This window comes from Nicotiana tomentosiformis, chromosome 8 (assembly GCF_000390325.3).
Source record: "Nicotiana tomentosiformis chromosome 8, ASM39032v3, whole genome shotgun sequence".
NCBI lineage: Eukaryota > Viridiplantae > Streptophyta > Magnoliopsida > Solanales > Solanaceae > Nicotiana > Nicotiana tomentosiformis.
The window spans coordinates 117836304-117849689 of NC_090819.1; the positions used below are offsets into that span (position 1 = coordinate 117836304).

The following is a 13386-nucleotide window of genomic DNA, read 5'->3' on the forward strand; positions in this document are numbered from 1 at the left end:
ATTTTGAGTCTGGTTTTGTGCTTTTTAATCAAGTTGTACGTATTCTTACTAGATACATATGACTAGAGCATTTACTTTATTTGACAGCTTCTTAGTGCGTTTGAACCAAACATTGGGGTTCTTACAAGTAGTTTAGTATCCCAATTGCTCATAAACCTGACCTGGCAACTTAATCCAATATTGCCTAGTAAGCAAGTTCATATCCCCTTGTTAGAACAACTGCAACACCAACAACAATGATTAAATTCTAAACAAGTAGAAGTCGATTATATGTATTTTTGGGCATAAATTTCTTTGATAAGGTTAAGAGACTCCTAAAAAGCATAGGGTTTTAAGTAAACATATTATCATGAACATATTCTTAAATTATGTGCATATAGATATTCTTTTTTATTATGTCCTATCATTCGCTATTTCATATCACCTTGTTAGAGATATATAATATTGTGACACCCTAGACAAACACATCGACAAAATACAGGAAATATGTTGGTTATATAAGTAAATAGGTCTCGTATCCTAGTGACGTGTTTTAAAGCCGTGCGGGCCTAGGGCCAAAGCGGATAATATCACTAGAGGGCTGGACTTCCATATGGTATCAGAGTCACTCCGCGTGCAACCTTGAATAGTGGTGGGGCAAATTAAACCTCAGCAAGGACCTTGAGGTCCTAAGAGAATCCCACGTCGACAAAATACAAGAAATATGCTGGTTATATAAGTAAACACACTTCATACCCTTGTGACGCGTTTTAAGGTCGTGTAGGCCTAGGCCCAAAGCGGACAATATTACTAGAGGGTTGTGCTGTTACATATATTATGTGACATCCTAGTTGAATCTCACAGCGACAAAACACGAGAGTGATGATGGGTATATCGACATGCCTTAGACTCTAGTGACGCGTTTTAAAGCCGTACGGGGTTAGGCCAAAAACAGACAATATCACTAACATGTTGGGCTGTTACAAATATTATGCAACAATCTCCTAAAATTGTTTATAATTGCTATGGGCTGCTTCACCCGTTACCTTAATGGTTTAATATTTGTATCATTCACACCTGCAATCTCATTATCTGTTTTCACCTTTAAGTTCTAAGCAAGTATATATACCCTTTGGATTTAGTTGAATGAGTTGCACAAAATTTGTAATCTGGCTTTGAGCCAAATGTCTATTGGTTCAAGTTAATTTGGCTTGTAAAAATTTTAAACAAATAGTTGGGAGGGATAGGATTTCGTGGGCAATCGTCATGATTACGTTTTTCATAATGTAAATTAGTACAAGATGTTATGACATAATCAAGGGTTAAATTATCTTATTACAAAGTCCAGTAATACTTTTCTTCCATTTTTTCTTTTTATGATTTTATTCCTTAGCCGCCACACTACTGATTCTAAGACACATAGGAGGATAAAGAGGAAGAAAGCAGTCTGGATATTGGCCACCTATACTTTCCTCTGCACTAGCTTAACCAATCAATTCAATATAGTATTATTCAACAGGGATCTACATTATATACATTGATAGTGTAATTTTTTTTTATTATCACTTTATTCTAATTATATGTTAATACCAATTAATGCTTACATATTCTAGAAATTTACCTATAATTAACTTAAGTGACCTGTAAATAGTTTTTAAAATCATCAATGCATAGAATTTAATTTCGTCTAATAATAGTGACTTCTAATTATAAATGTTTTTCTGTCATGTGAGATGGATAAAAATAAAAATAAAAAAAAATTAAAAAACAGAAAATGAAATAAGACGTAAGTATAATTCTTCCAATGTCGATGGTGGATATACACATTAGTTTAGATTATAAGAGGTGCAAGTAAAGATATTTCTTCTTGTCGCTAATAGTATATAGAACTGGAGGTGCTATGGTAGCTAAAAGTTACACAATGAGTTAAATAATTGGAAAATAAATGTTTAGTACGAAATAATTAATTAGATATACCTTGTTATTTGCATAAAATATAAATTATGCCTTTTGTACTTTTCATACTATATGGCATGCCATTAATTTGGAGTAAAGAATGATGAAATGGTCTTTTGGAGTCAATACAGATGTCTTCTTCTACATAAAATAATGTATCAAGTCTAAGTACTTAACCCCCATCTTCCACTTGCAATTCCCTACTCCTTAGTGGAATAAATCATGTAGAAAAAGAATAATGCATAAATTAACAAAAATGGCCTCGTTGGCTGCTTCCAATAGTTCAAAACTTCAACTATATATATAGCCGTTTCATTTCATCACTTCACATCCCACTTCTTACTTAGAATCTTGATTGATATTCCTTTTGGATATTTGTCTAAGTAGGTTTGAACTTTAGCATTAGATATGAGTTTAGTAGCACTCAAAAACCACTGCATTTTTCTACTAGTGACACTGATTTTTCCTGCAATTTGCTATTGTGAAGAAGCCAATTCCCTCTACACTAGAGCAACCTATTATGGCAGCCCCGATTGCTATGGAACCCCTAGTATGTATTTTATTTCTTTTTTAACATTCTCTTCTTATTATCTGCACTAGCATTTTTTCCCCTATAAAGTACTGATAGACGTGGCAAACGTGGTGGCTTAGCCACATATAGTAAAATGTGTTCAATTGAACATCCTTCGTCAGAAAGTTACAACAAGTATATAAAAAATTATATTATGTATGTAGGTCAAGTAATTGTCTCCGTGTGACCTATAAGTCACGAGTTCGAGCAATGAAAGCAGCCACTAATGCTTACGTTAAGATAGGCTATCTACATCATATCCCTTGTGGGTGCAACCCTTTCCCCGACCGTGTGAATGCGGAACGATTTGTCCACCGAACTGCCCTTTTTATATAGGTCAAAAATTACTTTTAATAGATATATATTAAACATTGAACATCTTTTGCAAAATTCTTGGCTCCGCCAACAATCCGGTGTTTTAGGTTGAATTTGGGCGGGTTAAGAATGGGTTAAAACAAAATGTTACTAACATATTCATATATTTATAAAGCTAAAAAAATAGGATAGATGATAAATAACTAATCCGGGGGATACATGAAAAGAAGTATGGGAAGTTAAATACAAGTTGCTCATAGTTAGAAGAAGAGCTCACAGTTCCATAACTCGTATTGTATTTGTGTGTCTATAAACCGGCATTTTACTTATATTATGGTACAATTAAGGTTATAAGGTAATTAAAAATGTTGTTACAAAATAATACAGGTGGAGCATGTGGATTTGGTGAATATGGGAGGAAAATTTATGATGGGAAAGTGAGTGGAGTTTCTAGGCTCTACAGAAATGGAACTGGCTGCGGTGCTTGCTACCAGGTATTAATTATATATCCTTTTATGCCACTTGTCTTTTTTCATATGCAAATAATTAAAACCATCCAATTGCACTTTGTTTTTGATTAGTCATTGGCTAATCATATACTATAGTAGCTATACTAAACATAATCCTTTCTGTTTTGAACTGTTAGAAAGCGATGAAAATGACACCCACTTAACCATCAAAATTGTGGAAAAGGGAAGTTTTTTATTTTTGGTGGAATTTTTTATTTAAAATTTGGAAATCAAAAGATTAGTTCATGCATGATTACATTCTTATTTGTAATTTCTGGTAAATTAATTATGATCAAAGTTAGGGAAGAGAAGCACAAAAAAAATAAAAATTAATTTTATCTTTCCCTCACAAATTTCTATCTTTTCGAGATAGGAGTTGTAGTCCGGTTGTTATAACACTGTCTTTTTAATTCCACGAAACCATAAAAAAATTTAAAAAACAACCCAAAAAGAAACAAAAATTTTCATTTCCTATATTATTTTTGTACTTTAGTTTCCTATATGTTGATATTCTTCATTTTATTTTGATTTTGTTTCTGTAAATTACAAACTGTAGGTTAGGTGCAAGGTACCAGGTCATTGTACAGACGAGGGCACAAAAATAGTAGTGACAGATTATGGGGAAGGAGACCATACAGATTTTATACTAAGTGTACGTGCCTATTCAGAAATGGCTAGTCCAGGAATGGCTAGTCATTTATTGGCCTACGGAGTTGTTGACGTTGAATATCGCAGGATTCCTTGCCGTTACTATGGTTACAATTTTATGATCAAAGTTCATGAAAACAGCAGGTTTCCTAACTATTTGGCCATTGTCCCAATCTATTTAAGTGGTGCATTTGACGTTCAAGCTGTCGAAGTTTGGCAGGTAAGTCCTACATATATATGTGTCTGGTTGTTTTTAGACCACTTTAGTAGTAGTACCAGTAATAATTAATGATAGGCTATGGTGCATTCCCTAATAATTTACTGAACTTTATCCACTATATATAATAATAACGTTACAATTTTTTTTGGTTACGTTAAAGTAACAAATTTTGCATGAATTACTCTAAAAAAATCAAATATTTCGACTTATCAATCCATAGATTCCGATAGAAAATAAATAGGAACTCAAAACAAGTACATGTTCGAAAATCATTAAATAACTTCTTATCAACTGAAATTGTAACAAATAGTAGATATGAACTTACCTTTTAGTCCGCACCAGAAATTATTTACATTCGGTAGATGAAAAAGTATATAAATATTATAATAGGTTCATTTCTAAGAATCTTTTGATGATAATGATAACCGGGGTTCACTGCTAAAAATCTTGAAGGTGGAGCTTTGCTTGATTTTGTGCAGGCTGATTGCAAGGAGTGGAGGGGGATGAGAAAGGCATATGGAGCAGTATGGGACATGCCAAATCCACCAACAGGATCACTCACATTCAGGGTTCAACTGAGTTTCTCTGCCTATGGGGAGGTCAAGTGGGTGCAGCTCGCCGATGTTCTTCCCGACGAATGGAAGGCTGGCATTGCTTATGACACCAACCTTCTGCTCGACTAAATTCCCCATAGAGAACTACTTAGGCACTAGGCTTGGCTTGCTTTTCCTACTTTAATTGTTTTCATTTTCTTTTCTTCAATGTAATGTGATTGCATTCTCCTTTAAGTGTTTTACCTAAAGATATATATATATATATATATATATTCATCGAATAAACGATACTCAGAAGATTAAGAAAATTGTGATGTTGTATGGGCTGTATAGGCGATGAATTGTGGTGATATAAATAAATAAATAGTGAGATTTTTAATAATCTTTTTTCTTTTTTTATAATACATATCTAAAGTTTTAGCTTGTATAATGAGAATCATTTCAAGAGTTATTCCTAGGACAAGAGTGGGTTGCTCTAGTGGTGAGCACCCTCCACTTCTAACCAAGAGGTTGTGAGTTCGAGTTACCCCAAGAGCAAGGTGAGGAGTTCTTGGAGGGAGGGAGTCGAGGGTCTATCGGAAACAACCTCTCTATTCCAGGGTAGGGATAAGGTCTGCGTACACACTACCCTCCCAGACCCCACTAGTAGGATTATACTTGGTTGTTGTTGTATTTCAATAGTTATTCCTATTAGATATATTCATCAAAGAACTTTAATTTTTGACCCGGGCAAAGAACTTTAGGTTCAAAAATTAAAGGATAATCTACGCGGTATGCTTACTGAAAACTCCAGTTAACACGATATATAATTAAAATTAAAATATTTATTTTATCCTGTATACTTATTTTATAAATTTATTTTATCCTATATACTAACTTCATAAATTTATTTTACAATGTATACTAAGTTCTCGGCTGGCTATTTAAGTTAATTCCTTTTTGTTGAAATCCACACCCATTTGATACTTTGTTATTCGGGCTACGTGTTCAATTTATACATGGGCCATTTTTAGACTCATTTTCCATGGGCTAAAATATGAGCTCTAATTCAAATTGGATTTTTTCGTTCCTATATACTATTTGAAACATTATTATCAAATATTGAACACATGAATATACAGACGTCTGAATTACTATACTTTTAATTGAGTGCAGGTTCATCTGATTATTATAATACTAACGTGGTACAATTGTCAAGTAACTGTAACACAATTGGAGAAGTATCAGGAACAGTGAAGTTGATTGATATGCAAACATCTCCGGCAATTGTGGAATATAAAAGTATCATCATAACAGAACATACGCCAAATGTAATTGAAGTAGGCCAAGTTTACCAAGACAAGCAAACAATTGTCAGTACAATGAAGCACTGTTCTGTCATGAATAAGTTTCAATTTAAGGTGAAAAGATCTAGTGCAAGAAGGTAGGAACATTTTATTTGTCAAATTCATATTCTGTATAAGTTGTAATTTTTTTGTATATAAATTATTTAAGACAAGTTGTTGTGCATAAATAGCCTCGTATTCTGTAGCTACAATTTGCATAACATTTTTTGAATTATTTTTATTCTGTAGCTACTGCCTCGTATGTGTTGGAGACAATTGTACGTGACACTTTAAGTCCACCAACATAAATGATTCAGCATTGTTCAAGGTTCGAAAATTCAACAGCTTGTACACATGCTCTTTGATGGACAACACATATATACAATGCAAATCTACTGCAATAGTAGTTGGCAGCATGGTGATGCCAAAATATGCGGATCCTAAGATAATATACACACCAAAAGACATACAAACGGACATGTTGTCGGATCATGGTATGAACTTAACATACATGCAAGCTTGAAGAGCAAAGGAAAAGGCTTTGAAATTTTTGAGAGGTCATCCTACTGATTCCTACAGTCGCTTGCTGAGTTATTTGTATATTCTGGAGAAGACTTATCCGGGATCGGTAGTGAAATTGCAAAAGACTGAAGATAACTGTTTCTTGTATGCATTTGTTGCACTTAGTACGTCCATCAAGGGCTGGGAGCATTGTAGGCCAGTTGTAGTAGTTGATGGAACTTTCTTGAAGTCGACATATAGGGGAATCATGCTAATATCTAGCACAATGGATACAACAAGTAATGTAGATTAATTGTAAAACTATTGTTATGAAGTTATTTTTGAGACTGTATTTTTTATATTTTCAAGTTTTATTACAGAAATTAAATTTCTTTGTAACGACCCGTCCTGTCGTTTTGCTTTCTAGATTTCCATTTCCCTAAATAAGACTCTCCGTATGTGCTCTTACTATTTTATGACTTGCGGGGATGGTAAGTTCTGGATTTGGAAAGGTTCGGGTTAAAATCGGAACACTTGGTTCCTTAGTTTGACTTTTAAAAGGCTAAGTTTGACTTTGATCAACATTTTGAGTAAACGACCTCGGAACCGGGATTTGACGGTTTTAATAGGTTCGTATGATAATTTTGGACTTGGGCGTATATTCTGATCGGGTTTTGGATGATCCGGGAGCGTTTCGGCGCTTAATGTTGAAAGTTGGCTTATTGAAGGTTTAAAAGTTTTTTAAATTTGATTTGGAGTAGATTTTTTTGTTATCAAGGTTTGTTTGGGCTTCTGAGCCTGAGAATAGTTCCGTATGGTGATTTAAGATTTGCACGCAAAATTTGGAGTCATTCCGAATAGTTTAGGTATGTTTCGGCGCATTCAGAGTAAGTTGGAAGAATTTGAAGTTCATAAGTTGATTCTATTGGTTTTGGGTCACGATTCTTAGTTTTAATGTTGATTTCCTCGTTCTGAGGGTGTGAGCGAGTCCGTTTTATGATTTTAAACTTGTTGGTATGTTTGGTCGGGGCCTCGGGGCCCCCGTACTAGGTTTGGAGGGTCGGCGGAGTTTGGTTTCCTATTTTGAGAAGGGCTGCTGGTGCCTGGCATCTGGTGCGTTCGCACCTGCGGTGGGAATGCCGCATGAGCGCAGGTACGATGCCTGGCTCACAGAAGAGGAAAGAGGAAGGGGGATCAGAGTCCGCAGAAGCGGACTCGCTTCTGCGATGTGGGGGATCGCAGGTGTGGAGGGGGCCAGCGTGGGCGAGGTCGCAGGTGCGATGGGTGAGCCGCAGAAGCGGGATCACAGGTGCGGCTCCACGCCACAGGTGCGCCCAGTGCTGGGCCTGGTGCCTTCCGAAGAAGCGGACCTCTGTCCGCAGAAACGGCGCCGCAGGTGCGGCCCAAGGTCCGCAAAAACGGAATCGCTGGAGTTAGTAAGGGCTTTTATTACGGGACTTAGGCCTTTTTCCTCACTTTTTCATTTAGTCTTAGGGAATTTTGAGAGATCATTTGTAACGACCCGACCGGTCATTTTGAGCTCTAGTGCGTCGTTCAGCAGTTTGAGGCCATGAGCAATTTCACTTCAGGTATTGTGACTGGTACGCGTGGTCGGAATTGAAATTTTGGAAGTTCAGAGTTCATTTGAAAAGAAAATTCTCATTTCGGAAGCTTTAAGTTAGAAGAATTGACTAAGGTGGGATTTTTTGAGTAAACGATCTCAGAATCAGGATTTAAAAGTTCCAACAAGTTTGTATGATGAATTCGGACTTGGGCGTATGTCCGGATCGAGTTTTGGATGCCCCGGGAGCGTTTCAACACCTATTGTGGAAGTTAGCATTTTGGAAGAATTCCATAAATTTGGGTTGAAGTGCATTTTAATGTTATAGATGTCCGTTTGAAATTCTGAGTCTGGTAATAGCTCCGTATGGTAATTCTGGTATTGGGAGCACGTCCGAAAGTGGATTCAGAGGTCCGTAGGTCATTTTGGAGTTATTTGGCTAAAGTTAGAAATTTGAAGGTTTTTGAGAAGTTTGGCCGGAAGTGGACTTTTTGATATCGGGGTCGGAATCCAATTCCGGAAGTTGGAGTAGGTCCGTAATGTCAAATGTGACTTGTGCGTAAAATTTGAGGACAATCAGACGTGATTTGATATGTTTCGGCATCAATTATAGAAGTTGAAGTTTCGAAGTTCATTAAGTTTGAATTAGGGTACGATTCATGATTTCGATGTTGTTTGATGTGATTTGAGGTCTCGAGCAAGTTCGTGTTATGTTATGGGATTGGTTGGTATGATTGGATGGGGTACCGAGGCACCCGGGTAGATTCCGGATGGTTAACGGATCGAATTTAGAATTTGAGGAAGAGCTAAAGTAGCTGGGCATCTGGTGTAACCGCACCTGCGTGAAGAGGGCCGCAGGTGCGAGCCCGAAGGTGCGGGAGATGACTAGCAAAAGCAGAAGGAGCCAAGGCTGCTGAGAACCACAGTAGCGGAAGGATTTGCGCACCTGCGATGGCGCAAGTGCGATGTCAGTCCGCAGAAGTGGCAAGGGCCGCAAGTCCGGATGGAGCTCCGCAGAAGCGGACACCCAGAAGCGGCCTAAGAGCCGCAGGTGCGAAAATGTCGCTGGGCAGTGGGGTTTCTTTAAAACGGGACTTGGCCCATTTTTCTCCCATTTTCATTTGGTTTGGGCGATTTTGAAGATCTTCAAGGGGAGATTTTCAGCAAGCAACTCAAGGTAAGTGATTCCCCCTTATTATAAGTTAAATACATGGTTTGTATAAGAATTTAAACATGAAAATTAGTAGAAATTGTGGGGGTTTTGGTACAAAACCTAGAATTTGGTATTTTGGATTTTGACCACGAATTTGGGTATGGAATGGTGAATAAATGATATATTTGAGTTCATAAGGTTATGTGTAATGATAACCTTCAAAATTTTTTGGAATCCGGGCATGTGGGCCTGAGGGTGATTTTATCAACTTTTCGATCGGGGTTAGAAATTGTTATAAATTGAATTATATTGAGTATTTGAGTATATATTAATGGGTTTGCATAAGCATTAGCTAGTTTTGGAGCAACAGACATCAGTTTGAATTGTCGGAGCGGCCTTGGAGCCGGTTATGGAATTTCAGAGCAAGGTAAGTCTCCTTTCTAACCTTGTAAGAGGGAATTAACCCCATAGGTGAACTAAATTATTGTGTGCTTTTATTTGTTGGGGCTACGTATGCACGAGGTGACGAAAGTCCGTACGTAGCTACTAGCTATGCCTATGTCCGGGTAGTTTTAGGCTCACATCATGCCTTGTTGATATTGTTATTGATTTATGTTTATTGTCTGCCTTGAGAGGGAGCGAGACTGAGTTTGCTTATTAAATGTTTTGAAAGGAGTGGAAATTGAAGAACTTAAGATTTAAAAGGTTTCATTTGAACTTCGGAATTTCGAAAAGGATTGAGTAATGCTATAATAGATTAAGGAATCTATGTGTAACCGCGTCGCACGTATGTTTCACGAGCGGGGTAATTTCCTTAAAAGTTTCAAGTTGAATTTCCCTTATTTTAAAAAGAATCAAGAAAGAGATATGATTTAAATGTTAAACTTATATTTGGCCGCGTCGCAGGTAAGATTCGCGAGCGGGGTATTTCCTTAAATTTATATTTGACCGCGTCGCATGTATGATTTGCGAGCGGGGTATTTTCCTTAAATTTATATTTGACCGCGTCACATATATGATTCGCTAGCGGGGACCGCATCGCATGTATGATTCGCGAGCGGGGACCGCGTCGCATGTAAGATTCGCGAGCAGGGACCGCGTCGCATGTAAGATTCGCGAGCGGGAAAATTTATAGATGCATCTATGGTTCGCGCCATTCGACCCTCGGCAGTGCACAATTTACTTTTATGTTGGATCGGGTCGTATGCCTCGACATTTCCTATATATATTATCCTCATGGAATCGTGTGTAATATTGGCAAGAAGCCGGTGTATCTGAGGTTTTTCCCTGATTTAAATTATGACCATCTCTTTGATGAAATCCACCATCTCTATATATGCTCCGGTTACGGAAGGAACTTGCTAGTTGAGAGCTGGAGTAAAATTGTAAAGAGGGAAATTATGCCACGTATTTTATACATGTTATTTCATATATTTACTCGATTTCATATCTATTCACTTCTTTACTGTACCTGATATTAATTATAGCCCATAGTAAGTGTCCGAATCGACCCCTCGTCACTACTTCTTCGAGGTTAGGTGGTATACTTACTGGGTAAGCATTGATTTACGTACTCATGCTACACTTGCTGCATATTTTTGTGCAGGTACACATATGTTTAGCAGCCTTGTGGGCACAGAGGCGCGATTATGGCAAGGACTTAGGTGAGCTGCATTCTATACGGCGATTCGCAGCCAACAGAGTCTCCCTCAGAGTACTTACATTTTTCCTGTCCAATTTGTATTCCGGACAACTGTTGTATTTTATTCTACATTCCTAGTTAATGCTCATGCACTTGTGACACCGAGTTTTGGGAGAATTATGGGTTGTGCTGTATTGGAAATTTTAAAGATATTATTATTTGTTTTTATAAACTTTATCTTTTACGATTTAAATTGAAGGAAAAAACATGATTTCAAAAGTAACAAAATGAGAACCCAATTAAGTATTTATTGTTGGCTTGCTTGATAGTGGAGTCCGGCTCCATCATGACCTTTATGGATTTTGGGTCGTGACAACATGGTATCAGAGTATTAGGTTCACTTAGGTCTTACGAGTCATGAGCAAGTCTAGTAGAGTCTTGCGGATCAGTACAGAGATGTCTGTACTTATCTTCGAGAGGCTACAGGGCTGTTAGGAACACTTTCCTTCTTAATTCCTCATTGTATGAATTGATTCCTTGAGGCTTATGCCTTTGTTTCCTTCCTATTCAATCTTATGCGATGTGAAGCGCTTGTTATAAATCAAAAAATGAGGAATTGTAATGGTACTATAGATGCGGTGCAGGATGTTACTCCATGCGTAGTTGATTGGGCTATCGTCGTCGCCTTGCGGAAGGATATTCTATCATTTTAGCTCAGTAGCCGTACTTCTAGGAGCTTTGAGACTATGCACAGGTTGCTATGATGCTCAAGAGTTATTGTCGCACGGTATTGATGTGATGGTAGGATGCTTGCCTATGTGTCGGGGCAGTGAATGACTTGGAAGGAGGTTTACTCAGTGCATAGTTCCGAGATTCAGTATCTTATTTCTGGCAGAGGAAAAGCAATTGGCCTATGAATGTGTAGATTTGGGTTGATGGAGTAACGAGGCTTGGTATTTTCGAGCATAGTAGAGTTCCCAAACTGTGATGTGGTGTCATCGTCCTTGTTGAATGCGTTAAGGTTCGCCGATGTTATGGCCTTCTTCAATTTGCCTTTGGGGCAGGGTACTATGAAATGGTGCTTGAGATGCGGTTGTAAGAAATAACGGAGTGTAGCGGTTTCGGAATTGAATTGGTACTTCTAGTATTGATGGCTCAAGGAAGATGATCTTCGGAAAGGTTAAAGTCAGTAGCGATCGATGGGTTCAAGTGCTACAGAGGTAGATTTTGATTTAAGGCAATAACTGGGCAGCGAAGGATGAGGAAGAATGTGTGGGAAGTGTCTTGTCGCGGTTAAGTTTCTAGAAGGCCAAGTGTGAGAAGCAGAAATCGGGTAGTTGCTTAAAGGAGGGGGTTTGACCAAAGTGGGAGAGTGACAGAGTAGCATATGGGTTACTGATTTCGTAGTAATTGTACCTAGTGCAGCGGCATTGGATGATGTTGGCACGGAGTTTCCACAGGCGGGTTATCTCTTGTGAGCAGGTTAGCGGCCGCGTGGTGTTGATGAAGCTACTGCGAAGAATTTCTACTGACTATTCAGGAAGAGGTCAAATATGTGCATGTGGCTAGTGATTCAGAGTGGCTATGAAGAGTTTAACAGAAAGGTTTCGAGAAATTTGGTGGGTTGATTGTGCAAGATCATGTCAATGATGAAGAAAGAATCTTGGCGGGTTCTAGAGTTATGCAATGGTAGCTTCAAGCTAAGTGGGAGAGTCCCACCGCCTACAGTTGGATTGCATGGTCGTCTATTTGTAAGATTTTTGGTTATCGACATATTGATGGGTTATTACGACTAAGGAAAGGGAACATAAGGGGTAATTCGAGTAGAGAAATTGATCAATGTGTGCTATATTTGGCCTTATCGATTCATGTTCAGGCCTTGGGAAGACTCAGAGTTTATATTTCGTGTATATGTGATGTACAAGGAAAGTGATTCAGCTGGGTGCTTATTGAGAGAGTGTTTATATGCTAGCGAAGCCTTGGAGTTGATTGTATTCGGGACCAGGTCGGAATGGGTGACTCTCAACAACAGTCCTAATGGATTCAAAGGTTAAAGTGGGGTGTCTAAGGATTTCGAGTCTGTAGTATGGATAAGTATCCAACTGTTGCAGCGGATTATGAAATGTGGCTTGGAGTGTTCTACATTATCTTCGGTCTGCGGTGTGGCATTTGAGGAATGTGAAGAGGTAACTTCGGATTCGCGAAAGGGCCTTGCAGAACGGGTGTACCAGTTAGCGATGCTATTGTGCGCTTAAAGAGAACGTGAAATGGTTCATGGGATTTGAGACAACATGGTCTTGTGATTCAAGGACACTCAGGATGAATGCGGATTGAGTTTGTTATATGTTGACTGGAGTTAGTATTATTTCTAAGACAAGTTAAGGATAAGTTAGAAGAAGTCGGATCGGTTAGCCATGGTTGAATTGGCATGATGGTGTTAGTGATCAGTTCC

The 13386-nt window shown here is 38.0% G+C and overlaps 1 protein-coding gene across 1 annotated transcript; it reads left to right on the forward strand.

The window, feature by feature from the left end:
* Positions 1-2252: 2252 nt before the first annotated feature.
* LOC104102768 (expansin-like B1) lies at positions 2253-5134 on the forward strand. Its single transcript, XM_009610586.4, has 4 exons — positions 2253-2485; positions 3209-3315; positions 3887-4198; positions 4678-5134. The coding sequence occupies exons 1-4, from the start codon at positions 2344-2346 to the stop codon at positions 4879-4881; spliced, it is 765 nt and encodes a 254-aa protein (XP_009608881.1). The 5' UTR covers positions 2253-2343; the 3' UTR covers positions 4882-5134.
* The last annotated feature ends 8252 nt before the right edge of the window (positions 5135-13386 follow it).

Excerpts from the sequence above, each read along its gene's own strand:
- LOC104102768 (XM_009610586.4), top strand. The coding sequence starts at position 2,344 with ATGAGTTTAGTAGCACTCAAAAACCACTGCATTTTTCTACTAGTGACA. Across the intron at positions 3,316-3,886 it reads GCTGCGGTGCTTGCTACCAG|GTTAGGTGCAAGGTACCAGG; the intron begins GTATTAATTATA and ends TACAAACTGTAG. Across the intron at positions 4,199-4,677 it reads AAGCTGTCGAAGTTTGGCAG|GCTGATTGCAAGGAGTGGAG; the intron begins GTAAGTCCTACA and ends GATTTTGTGCAG.